Source organism: Asterias amurensis, chromosome 17 (assembly GCF_032118995.1).
Source record: "Asterias amurensis chromosome 17, ASM3211899v1".
Lineage (NCBI taxonomy): Eukaryota > Metazoa > Echinodermata > Asteroidea > Forcipulatida > Asteriidae > Asterias > Asterias amurensis.
In genome coordinates, this window is record NC_092664.1 from 10,770,420 (window position 1) to 10,783,552 (window position 13,133).

General features: G+C 37.5%; 1 protein-coding gene across 1 annotated transcript in view; it reads left to right on the forward strand.

Annotated features, from left to right (window-relative positions):
- The window catches only part of LOC139949548 (rho GTPase-activating protein 18-like), a 97,432-nt gene that overhangs the window by 20,054 nt on the left and 64,245 nt on the right, over nucleotides 1-13,133 (forward strand). The window contains exon 2 of the mRNA XM_071947927.1: nucleotides 11,668-12,011. Coding sequence (XP_071804028.1) covers nucleotides 11,846-12,011 — 166 coding nt within the window. The 5' untranslated portion in view covers nucleotides 11,668-11,845. The remainder of the gene's footprint in view (nucleotides 1-11,667; nucleotides 12,012-13,133) is intronic.

A 13,133-nucleotide genomic window follows, 5' to 3' on the forward strand; every position in this document is an offset into this window, starting at 1 on the left:
CAGTATGTCTGATACACAGTGTCTCCTATATTAAGTTAAGGGGATGAAATGAATTAGCTCATTAAGTCATGTCATGAAATAGACTTTTGGACTCCATATTATTACCAGGGTGACATGGTTTTAAATGTGCGTGTACACACTACCACTAACACTAATACTCTGTACACTGTACATTGTGTATGTTGGACAATGCGTTTTTATGGTTTTGGCCTTGATAGCCAATGTTCAAAAAATCATAACAAAAAAACTGTAAGAGTGCCCATCACAATTTTTCAGAATATTGTTGCTTACATCTTAAACTTGCATTTAAAAAAAAAACTACGCGATTTGAAAAATACGCATTTTCGCAAATCAAGGTCAAAGGTCAAATTTTTGCGTATTTTTTGGGTGGTGCGTGGAAATTTTTTGACTTCATGTAATCAAATGTGGGCCATGTCAAGAGCTTCAAAAAGATGTAAATATTATCTCTGTAGGTATTTTACTTTTGGAGATATGATTGTCCAAACATAGCAGGTCATGCTAATTAGTCAAAAGTTCGTTAAGCCGTATCTCCCAAAATAATGATCCAAATTACATAAAATTTGGGATTTGGGCATTTCTCAGGGAGTCCAATCAGCACACCGAATTTCATTTAAATCCGTGAGGGTCAGGTCCAAAAGCGTGTTGAATTGAGACGGAATAACTCTATAATGAACAGTATTTTTATTGCGACAATAATCTGCCTACAAAGATACTCAATGCGCTTTAAAAAAATAAGTCCCAAATCTCATTTCTGTTTTTTATGTTTGTCCTTTATTAAATTTCATTTCATCTCAGAAACATTTATTTCCACAAGCATGTTCCTGTTATAACAATACTTGTGTATATGTATAAAGAGGTAATTTGGCCAGTCTTGCGTGATCTTGTTGTAACGAGACAACTGGATACAAAAATATTTGTATGAATTCTGATCGTGAAACCGCTGTCACAATTAAATAGCAAGTTCAGTTGATTTGATTACAGAATTCATATGAATCTGCCAGAACAGCTCGCAGTCCTTTTATTACAAATATGATAGTCTCGGCAGAAAGTCAAGCCATTTTTAATAATTTCCAGAGTCAAGTATTTGAAACCCGACATTATTTTGAAGTTGGAGACTGTCGGCCAAAAAAAAAAGGCAGTGGACACTATTGGTAATTACTCAAAATAATTATTAGCATAAAACCTTTCTTGGTAACGAGTAATGGGGAGAGGTTGATTGTATAAAACATTGTGAGAAACGGCTTCCTCTGAAGTGACGTAGTTCTCGAGAAAGAAGTACCGGTAATTTTCCACAAATTTGATTTCGTGACCTCAGATTTAGAGCTTGAGGTCTCGAAATCAAGCATCTGAAAGCACACAATTTCGTGTGACAAGGGTGTTTTTTCTTTCAGAGTTATCTCGCAACTCCGATCACCAATCAAGCTCAAATTTTCACAGGTTTTTTATTTAATGCATATGTTGAGATACACCAAGTGAGAAGACTGGATTTTTACAATTCCTAATAGTGTCCCCTGTCTTTAAGGACAGGGGTGACACTGTCATTATATTTTTGAGCCTAAGCACTCAGCTTTAGCAGCATGGTTTTAGAGCAGTTAAAAAAGTTTCCAGTCAGCAGATGATATCCTGAAGACCGAGAAGCGTATTCACAAACTCTCATTTTTTCCCTAGATTCCTTCCAGCTGTGCCGCACGCTTTGCTAATAACACCGTTATCCTTCATGTCCTTGTCTAATAATATCTAGTGATATTGCCGTAGCTGCCCTGGGGGATTGGGGATAGTAATGAGGTTTGGTGGTCACCTGTCACACACGCTGTGAGAATCTTGTTAGAGACCATCCCCCTAGGTTAGAGTGTCTATCATAGGCAGTCTATTTACATCATGTATACTTGGAAAAGAGAAATAGAGAAAGGACCATTCACTATGCTGGGATTGTGGTGAAGCAAGCTATTGTTTTTAGTGACTGTTTGACATTTTTAATGAACAATGAAACCTCAAAAAAACAACTTTGATTTTTGCAGTAGACCATGAAACTTTTGGTTTACACAAAATGGTCGACTGGTCATACGGGAGGTTTTTACACTTTGTTAAAAATTTCCCCAGAAATTCAAGAGTTTCAAGAAATAACAGCCCAACAAGTTTGGAGATGTGTACTCACTTTCTTCATTTTAAAAGGCAGTAAAGAATCAGACACTGCATCCTCCATAAAATGGTCGTAGAACTCTGTAGAACTTCATACTTGTTAGTATAAAGCTATAGGCGTTCAAAATATACTCAGTGTTTACTCAGTGTGAAAAACTCGTTATTTTGTAAGTATTGTTTGAAGCTTTGCATGGTGTTGAGACATAAGAAGAAACTATAAATAAATAGTAAACTTGCGGGTACAACCACCCTTAGGGTGAGTGTTGGCTCTGAAAAGAGCCGGTTGTTATTTTGTCATTGAAAACTTTTAGGCATAATGATTATTGTTATGCACACTAAAATGGCTTTACTGTACTGGGGGTACTTGCAGAGCAGTTCATCATAGCACTCGAAAGCACAGAGAAGGCATGCTAAAAACTAACCGTGACCATGTTCACAGCCCAGTTTCATTGAGCTGCTTTTAAAGTTTGAAATCAATGGGGAACCCAGAATGCACCCAATTTTCTTGCTTCCTTGTAAAATAGGCTTTAGATTTAAATACTTGTTTTCTTCTGCTGAATACAATAAGCTAAAGGAAAGCAGAATAAAAAGTAGAAGATTTACTTGAAAGAATCTGCAGCGCGTTACAAACTCTAAGTTTGGAAAAGGCCATTGGGTCTGTTTTTGTCATTCTTCAACTAATGCCAATGATGTATGTACACGTACACTGTTTGTAGATTTTGAAGAAAGCACAATTTGAATTTTAATGTTTGTTAAAGGCAGTGGACACTAATGGTAATTGTCAAAGACTAGCCTTCACAGTTGGTGTATCTCAACATATGCATAACATAATAAAACTGTGAAACTTTGAGCTCAATCGGTCATCGAACTTGCGAGATAATAATGAAAGATAAAAACACCCTTGTCACATGAAGTTGTAGGCGTTTAGATGGTTGATTTCGAGACCTCAAGTTCTAAAAACCAAATTCGTGGAAAATTACTTCTTTCTCGAAAACTATGGCACTTCAGAGGGAACCGTTTCTCACAATGTTTTATACCATCAACCTCTCCCATTACTCGTCACCAAGAAATGTTTAAATGCTAATAATTATTTTGAGTAATTACCAACATTGTCCACTGCCTTTAAAGTTGTCAAACATAGGGCAGGCAGTTTCCCCTGACTTCTGCATACATAAATAAATGCCAGTGATTCATTACGGCAGTAATTCTTTACTGCACTTTTACAACTGAAGAAATAAATAAGTATTTATAACTGAATTCAGTAAAAGTACATGAACCCAATGTACTTTATATAGAAAAGGTTAAACAGATATATATTTACATTTGAATGAGCAAAGTAAATACAGTTTGACTGACTGGAAATAAAATGTCTACTTTTTATTTGTCGGTTGTTTCTACTTTTGTAGTTTTGCTAAATAAACGTCTGCAGCTTTGGTGCCTTCAGTTCTATCAATCTAAATCAAGTGGCAGATTATTTACCCATGAGTTCAAAAGGGGTATTTTAAAGGAACACGTTGCCTTGGATCGGACGAGTTGGTCTATAAAAAAGCGTTTTTAACCGTTTGTTATAAAATGCATATGGTTGGAAAGATGTTTTAAAAGTAGAATACAATGATCCACACAAGTTTGCCTCGAAATTGCGTGGTTTTCCTTTTACCATGTTTACTGTGCGAACTAACACGGTCGGCCATTTATGGATGGCTGACTGTGTTAGTCAACGAGGTAAAAGGAAAACCGTACAATTTCGAGGCATGTTTGTGTGGATCATTGTATTCTACTTTTACAGCATCTTTCTACCTATATACATTTGATAACAAACGCTTTTCAAAGACCAACTCGACCGATCCAAGGCAACGTGTTCCTTTAAAGGCAAGGATACGTTTGATAACCACATTTAAAACAGTGGCAAATATAAACCATTGGTTAGAAGCCTACAGCTCAGCTTTCGATAGTGTAAAGCATTTTGAGAAAAATTTCACTTTGAAGTAAATTTCACTTTGAAGTAATGTGGTTACCATGTTTCTGGTGCAATTGCTATTTTTTTTTTACTTGTCTCTTTCTGCATGCTCTTGTAGTGCAATTGTTTATTTTGTGCTTCTATTTATGATCCTTTATAATATTTAATGAACAGTAGCACTTAACAGAGTTTTTAGCAAGAGGTGTGTGATGCCTCACTAGTGGGAAGTATTTTTGTATTTGAGTCTTTGAAATATTATATTATCCTATAAATATTTTGATATCTTAATGTTTTTCTGTAATTTCAAAATATACATATTTTCTTATGCTCTGTGATTTTAAACGCAATTCAGACTCTGGCTGCCAAGTTTTGATGTTTTTAAATAAACCAATACTAATAATAATGAAAGAGATATCATTTTTTTATGCCCCCAAATTACTGGACTGTACCGCTCCTTAGATTGTGTACTCCTATTGGATTATTCTTCCTGCGTGGGTGGACATATTCGTCGGGATTTTCACCGATATTCATAGCAAACGCAAAATTGTCAGGTTTTAGTTTTATTGTTTAGGACATTATTTTTCTCACAATCTTCCCACTTACACAACACACCTTTAAGAAACAACATTCCAATTCTTAGATAAAAATGTTTATTTAAATCTTTTTGAAATGAGTGAGACAGCTGAACTAAGAGAAATGATCCACAGAAAGAGTCTGTGTGAGATGAGAATATCTGTTTGACATGCCGGAGACTGCCAGTTTAGTTGGGATTAGTCTTGGTGCAAGACATTGTTATTTACTATCACTCAACTATCGCGATTCCCCCGCTCCACTTCTCTGTGGGGTACATGTACAAAATGTATGGTATTACCATAGAGGTTTTACCAACCTGACAAGAACGTCTTGCGCCAAGACTAAGTTGGGATGCCATCTTGGGGATTGGGCACCTGGGAGGTCTTACTGAAGATGAACAGTCGATGATGGATCTTAGGATAGCTTCAAGATGACTGAATATAAACTTCTCATTCCTGTGTCATATGGGGGCCAACATGACTTTGCAAGAGAATATTGGACCCCCAACAGTGTCATGCCTTTGGGCTGTGATCTAGGTTCTAATGATGAGAAGGGGATGATGACTTTCTGTTAGGGCCAATATCGAATGGAGTATACACCATCTGGTCCATTTTGGATGGGTTCATGCTAAAAGTGATGACTCCTAATGTATGGATAATGGCATTCTTTTTGGGGCCAAATGACTGTGCAAAGAATACATGTAGGTCCCAACAGTGTCAGTCGATTTTTGATGATTTTGGTCCATGATAGGAGATAGTGATACTCTTTTGGGGGCAGTCAACGTGTAATGGAGTATTAGACCCTCCCTGGGTCATTGGGGACACTTAAATATAGTATCTTGGTTCATGCTAAAAATGATAAGTACGGAGTAGGAGTGATTTTGTTTTTATTAGGTCTTCGGGCCAACAGCCTGGAACACCTCTTATTTTTTTAATTTTTTTTTTATTTATTGATACTTCTTCTTCTTCTTCTTCTTCTTCTTCTTCTGTACGTCCCTTGTCCCCTAACAGAAACATCTTTCCAAACATCGTATGAACTTGAAACTTCACACAAAGTTAGATATTCATTAGGAGAAGAAACCATGTGAGTTACGTCATGATGACATCATCAATTCTTGAGTTATGAATATTCAAAGTTTATTAATTCAAAAAATCATAACTTTTGATCTACACGAGGGATTCTTACAATCGAAACATCATCGGAATCGTCATTGAAAACTCCAGAAACGCCCCACAGACATGACCCCATTTTGGTGTTGTCTTCCGGCTCAAAAAAGAGGTTGAAAATTTCAAAATTCACGTCTAAAGAACAACGTAAATCCCCATTGGTATGTGCATAAACATTGCACGTAGGCATACACACAACGTGTAGTGTACTAGCGCTGCAGCAGAGTCACGCTCCAGTGATCATCCATAAAGCGCGAAAAAGCTTCATGAAGAATAGTCTTCGTTCAAGGCGGTTAAAACATACATGCCCCTTACAGTCTTTTCTACAGTCGTCAATATTTCCTAAGTTCATATTTGCTAAACTACATACACATGTAAGCTATTTTGACAATCTATACATCATATGAAAGGGCTTTACGTACTTTACAGAAATGGATATGTTGGTGAACTTTCGTTGACCTTTTGACCTGTTTAAACCGGAAGTGACTGTGAAATGATTTGAAAGGGCGTTGTTTATTGCCTTTTAGGTTGAAATATACATCCTTTGATGCTTTACCATCACAGCATACAAGTCTGGCAAAGGTCTGGTTTAAAACAAATATTACCGATGACGTCACCAAACATACACTTTTGCTAGAGTAATCATGTTGTTTTGACAGTTTTTGCAATTTGAATCATTTATTACAAATCTTGAGAACAAAGCAAGGTGTAATATTTGTTTTTTAATCCAGGCTTTTACTCCCGGAAACCGAACACCTTGAGTTTGTTCACAAACTCTCAATCTCTAGTTTTTTTTTTTTTTATGGATTTTTGGGTGGTTCATTTGGGATGCTATCTGGGTTTATACTACAAATGAGCAGTGAGACTACATGCATGACTTTCTTTTAGGGACCGAGATCATACAGTGATTGAGTATTGGACCCTGACAATTTCCAAAATGGTGTCCAGTGCCTTCAATTCCAGACCTGAGAAAGCTGTGGTGGTTCTTAAAATCCGGCTACAGAGGTCATCGCTGGGCAGGTCAGGGATCTTTAATATAGGAACTTCGTTACCCGCTGCGCTATTGTTAACAAGTAATCACCGAGTAATAGAGTCATAATTAATCGTTTCCATCAACCTAATTTTCCAGCCTAGTCTAGTATCCTGTCTGCTGAGAAATATTAATTTGAAGTTTGGTTGCTTTCGGTTTGAATATCTGTAGCTTTTACCGGTACCGGAATATGTGCACAAGGCCACAAAGGATTTCCTGTGGTTATGAAGAATACATGTAGTTTTGTCTTGACGTGGATTAAAGTCTTGTCTGGTTGCAGTTACTTTAAAATTACAACAATTATTAGTGTTTGTGGAAACTTTGAAAATTACTAAACTGCACATTTGAACCATTGCTCCAAAGTTACATCATGAGAGTTTTAAGGCTTGCTGTTTGTTGGACTTAAAAGGTATGTTGCATAAAGTGAAATAAAATGATGTGTATACTCTTTTATCGGTTATTTTTTAGAAAATTTAATGGAAAATGAACTGGGTGGGTGGCGATCGATTGTCGTCGTTCCAATTAGACCCTCCAGTTTTCATGGTGTCCATGGTTGTATTTACACCACTCACAAAACTGCTGTATTTACACTAGTCACAAGTGTCAATTCAATGCACTTCAATTTATTTATTTCCACAAACACAATAATTTCCACAAATTTCCACAAATTACAGAACTACATAGCTGTCTAAACTGCTATCGCTTTAAGGAACAGTGGGCACTGTCATTTCTGTAAATTTGTTTTCGTGATCTGTATGTTATATGATTCCACAGTTTGAACATTCTGGAATAGTCAGAGCTTACTGGAAGCAGCAGCACTGGAAAGCCAGGCTGAAGCAGGGCCAAATTTCATGCCTCTGCCTGTCTGCTTGCCGTAAGCACAGAGTCGGCGCTTACGGATGCAGGAAATTCTGTGCTTTTGACATGCGTATTTCACGGGTTAGCAGCAAATTTTTGGCTTCTGGGCGTGCATACTCCACGTTTCTCTTCTACGCTTACAAGGCTAGCACAGAAATTTGGCGCTTGCACGTAAGGAGGGAATAGTGATCATTAGCAGAGATTTCGGCGGTAAGCAGAAATTAAATAGACTGAGCCCAGGTCAGTCATGATTCCTGCAGTGTGTATAATTTGAGGAGAAGACTGATTGTCAAATACCTTTAGTTAGATTGATGTCTCACATGATATGAATGTGCGCGCCGCTGTACACCTATATAGCAGAAATTTGAAACAAAAAAGATTGAAGAAAAAGAAGCCTACTTCATGTATGTTCATGAACACAATACAAATATGCCTCGAAATTGAATGGTTTTCCTTTTACTGTGCGAACTAACACAGTTGGCCATTTATGGGAGTCAAACATTTGACTCCCATAAATGGCCGACCATGTAAGTCGACGAGGTAAAAGGAAAACCGTGCAATTTTAAGGCATGTTTGTGTGGCTCATTATATTCTACTTTTACAACATCTTTCTAATCATATGCATTCTATAACAAATGGTTACAAATGCTTTTCAAAGACCAACTCGACCGATCCAAGGCAATGTGTTTCTTTAACATATTTGGATTCATACTAGTCACTGTCAGTGAATGGTTTTTGAATTACAAAAGGGTTGTGTTTGCGTGGGCACAATGCATTGTTTGACCCAAGACCTGTGTTTTGTTCACACCCCCCTCCCCTTTTCTGTTGTCCTCCGCCAGTGAACCACTTAGCTTTAATTGGTAACCATGGCATTTTCTCTCATTCTTGGAAACATCAATTGTTATTAGACTTGTGAATCAGCTGAAAAACAGCCCGTGCCATTGAGAGGACCAAAAATTAAACACGATATTCAACCATGGATGTAGGATGCAATGATGCATACATAAATTAATGCTCTCTCAAACAATGGCTACATAATAATAAGGTGTTTCATGATTGAAATACAGACTGCTTTTGTTAAAAAAAAAACATGTGTATTGTAGATAACACGGCTGGTATTTATAATAAATGGAAATTTGTATCAGGGATAAAGAATTTTTTACCCATATTTTGTGTGTAGATGATTTAATAGTTGGAAATTTGCATTGGGGTAAAGCATAAGCTTGGGTAATATCCAATTATTTTATTCACGATATATCGCCGATAATATATCGCGATATTCGATATAATCGCGATTAATTAAATTTGACATCATCAGTCTTCAAACTCCCAGTGAAAGTTGTAGAAGAGACAATCATAGCATAAGAGAGGTGTTCTAATGACCTATTCTTCTGGTTTTACTCCAAACCTATGGGGTGCAAGATGTCTCAGCTAGGAAATACATCGCGAAATTGCGATCCTAAATCGATATCGTGATATATCGCGATATATCGCGATATATCGCGATATATCGATATTTCGATTAAAACCAAATCAAACCGATATCGAAATCGTTTCCAAATTAATATCGCGATATTCGATAATATCGTGATATCGCCCAAGCTTAGTAAAGCATTTATAATAATTTTGATTTTACCCATACACCGATGTGTTTACACACTGGACACTCTGAGCAACCTCCGGAGCTCTGTGAAAAAAAAATCACAGACTTATTACTCGAGTGAGATTAGAACCCACGACCTTTGCATTTCTAGATCCGGTCTTACCATGGAGGGTCTTACCAACTGGACAGCCACGATCGCCCAGTAGCTAGAGGCAGTTTAAAACCCGGCTTTTAGCAGCGGGTACTGCAAAGATTTACCAGATTGAAATGTCCATCCTGGGCTCGTATAAATAATGGTAATTTGTTTATGGTGTTCCTGCCATCACCCTATTATTCCAGCCAACAGCTGTAGTATAAATCCTGGTCATGCTTGAGCAACTTCTACATCACTATTGAGCTGCTTATTACATGTTTTATGATCTCGCTTAACACTTTCCATTCAAACGGTTCCACTTGATCGAGTTTGTGATGAATAGATCCATGATTTATTTTTGATAGGGTCCTATGAGTCATCTGTTATTTACAGGGTTTTTTTTCTTCGCTTTATTTGTACTGCAAGCTTTCCTCGAGTCCTGTGTATAAATAACCCAATTATTGGATTTTAAAAATATAAATCCATCTGCGGGCGCAGTTCCTAACGAGCGAAGTATAAAGAACTAGGTATTATGTCTGTTGTTACGCCACAGAAAATTACATAGATTGCATTGCGTTCAAGCATCTTTCTCAACCAACGGCATACGGCAAGGATGATTTTATCTAAGAATACCGACATTTCAATGATTTTGGCAAACAAAAATGCAATAGGAATTACCTCTTTGTAATATTCTTATATAATCAACACAAAATCAGTTGAATAATTACGGCTCTCTTAATGTTCTCAACCAAAAATATCCTACGCGAAATTGTCTAAAAGTAAAAAAAAAAAAGGTCATTTTATTCCCCTTTTTCAGTTTGTGTCTAATTGTGTCTACCATTCAAATGCATAAATCCCCCGCTCGGAAAAGTGTTTGCAAACAATCTCAATTCGCTTTCAACGGCCAGAGACCACCGACATTGAGTACCTTGTTTGGTAGATACGTGCGCTATATAAGACTTAAATATTATTATTTTTATAATTATTATTATTGTCAATTTCCATGTACAGTATTTACAATGTACATGTACAAGGACGTTTTGGTGATTACTACCCATTCAATACCAATTGTCAATATTTTGCTAAGCCCGTTCCATGCTCATGTCATTTCTACCATTCTTTATCTGTTTGTGCCAGAATTTTAATAGCAGGAAGGTGCAGCGAGTAGCAGCTAGTAGTGCAGTATACCCTCACATAATAAGAATTGTACAAATGGCCACTAAACGCAGAGGCGTCATAACCTCCTGTAGGTAAATATTCAGGATTCGATTCAGTCAAGCATGAGCAATTGACAGTTTCTAAAATCACAGTAGGGCATACATGTACATGTACTACTGGGCCTAGGCCTACAAGTGTACAATGGTGTAGTCTATCATAACAATAGAAAAAGGGTCCCTTGTAGTCATGGTAGTAGTGTATTTCACAGACCAGTGACCACAAAGTTGTTTTATTGCTTCATTGTCTACCAAATGGCTAGCAATTTAAAGGTAGGGCCATTGTTTGTTTTTATAGACCAATTTATGAGCACATATTCCCTGATAGTGGAGATCATGCATGACGATACATCATGGATGAAGGATAGATCCTTCCTGCATGGATACATGATAAAATACTGACCATACATATTATTTACAACTTAACAGAAACTTAGTCCTGAAAACAGCTGAAGTTTACATATTTGAGTGAGATCGAGTGTGGCCGAGTGGTTAGGAGCATCAAATTCAAGTTCTGGTATTTGAGTCACCGGAGTGTGGGTTCGAATTCACTCTTCGTATAGTTTCAAGTATTCAACAAAAATGTATCCCATTTGATGCCAGTGAACTTTGTCACAGAATCTAGGAGAGTACATATTGAGTACCACATCAAAGGGTACAAGTAAAACCAAAACTGAATATATTCTTACACAATTTTGTCAAAGCTGTTCCTTTGAGGAAGACACTTCATTTGCTTTTAAATTAAAACTTTCCATGTCTTCGTGTTCGAAACATTGCACTTCTAGCGCCCCAGCAATGGCGATGCTAAGTGAGCCATGGCAGTGTGTAGTACGAGAACAAATAAATTAACTTAAATTCTGAATCCAGCAGTCCTGTAACGTACATCCAGGGAAGATAATCTTGCCTTGAGACTTCGGATTACAATATTGGATTGTATTAATTCTTCTGCATGAATTGTGTTCCTTTTCCGCAGATGTCTGTGTAGTTTCTGTGTGGCACTCGACGAAATCACATCACCTCATCTTTTGTTCTCTCCACGTTGCCATAGCAACTTGCTCTCCTCGCCATAGCAACGGTTTCTGTGACTTTCTACTTGTTAATCGAAGAAGGGAGAGCAAGAGAAGTAAGGGGGGAAGGGGAACCCTTCTGCCATGATGCACCGCCCACGGGATCGAACGGGGAAGAACACGGCCGACTTTGAGGCGTATTTCTCCGAGCTTGAGGAGATCCAGCAGGCGAGTAAGTTGTCTGAGAGCAACGGATCTAACTCCTGCACGGACGGGGAAGATGAGGATGCTATGTGTAAGACTCCTGAAGGTGAGCAGGATACAAATTCTTTCATAATGGACCTAAATGCATTGACGCCATCCAGCCGCCATCTTAGAAGGTAAACGGTTACGAAACAACCGAACTGCACAGATTTGTACACGCGGTGTAAAGGATTGGCCAATGAACAACCTCCTTTTGACCTCTAGGTGAGGGCGCCCTACTGGAATGACGTCACGTGCTTTTGTCTATACAGGGATTATAAATCACAGCTCTATCTTGTTATTGCTGCCCCTGTAAAACAAAAACAAACAAAAAACAGCCTTCAATGGCTGTGCTTTTTGTGTACTCTGTTCTGAAAGGGGGCACCTAGGCATTTTCTCCTTGGCATGGCATCGCCTTTGTTGCCTCCTTGAGATATGAGGCCTGTATTAATTTCTCCAAATGCATGAAACAAATCAGGAACATCGTACATGCACACCAAACTAAAGAAACAATTAAAAGACCAAATCACTGTCCGATTCCTTGAATTGAAGATACCAGGTGTCAATACATGTTAGGAATAACTGCTAGTGGCTTTAAAGAGAGCTAATTAGGTTAGGCTATCATCTGTCATACCTAAATCCTGATTGTACAATACATGTACAGCATGATGTCATAACTCGCTCAAAAATAGAAAGACTTGTTTTGTTTTATATTTAGCAGCTCTATAAATTGGGCCCCTGGTGTTTCTGATCATCAGAGTGTGGGTTCTCGTCCCGATTGTGACACTTGAGCAAGAAATTTTACCACCTTCAAATTGGACATTTAAAGGGAAGGTACACTATTGGTAATTGTCAAAGACCAGTCTTCTCACTTAGTGTATCTCAACATACATGTATATGCATAAAATAACAAACCTGTGAAAATTTGAGCTCAATTGGTCTTCGGAGATGGGAGAAAATGATGAATTTAAAAACACCCTCATTGGACGAATTTGTGTGCTTTCAGATAGGAATAAAAGACTTTTATTATTCAAGTGAGAAATTATCTCTTTCTCAAAATCTATGCTACTTTAGAGGGAGCTGTTTCTCACAATGTTTTATACTATCAACATGATCAACAGCTCTCCAATGCTCGTTACCGAGTCAGTTTTTAAGTTATTATTTTTTTTTAATAGTAATTACCAATAGG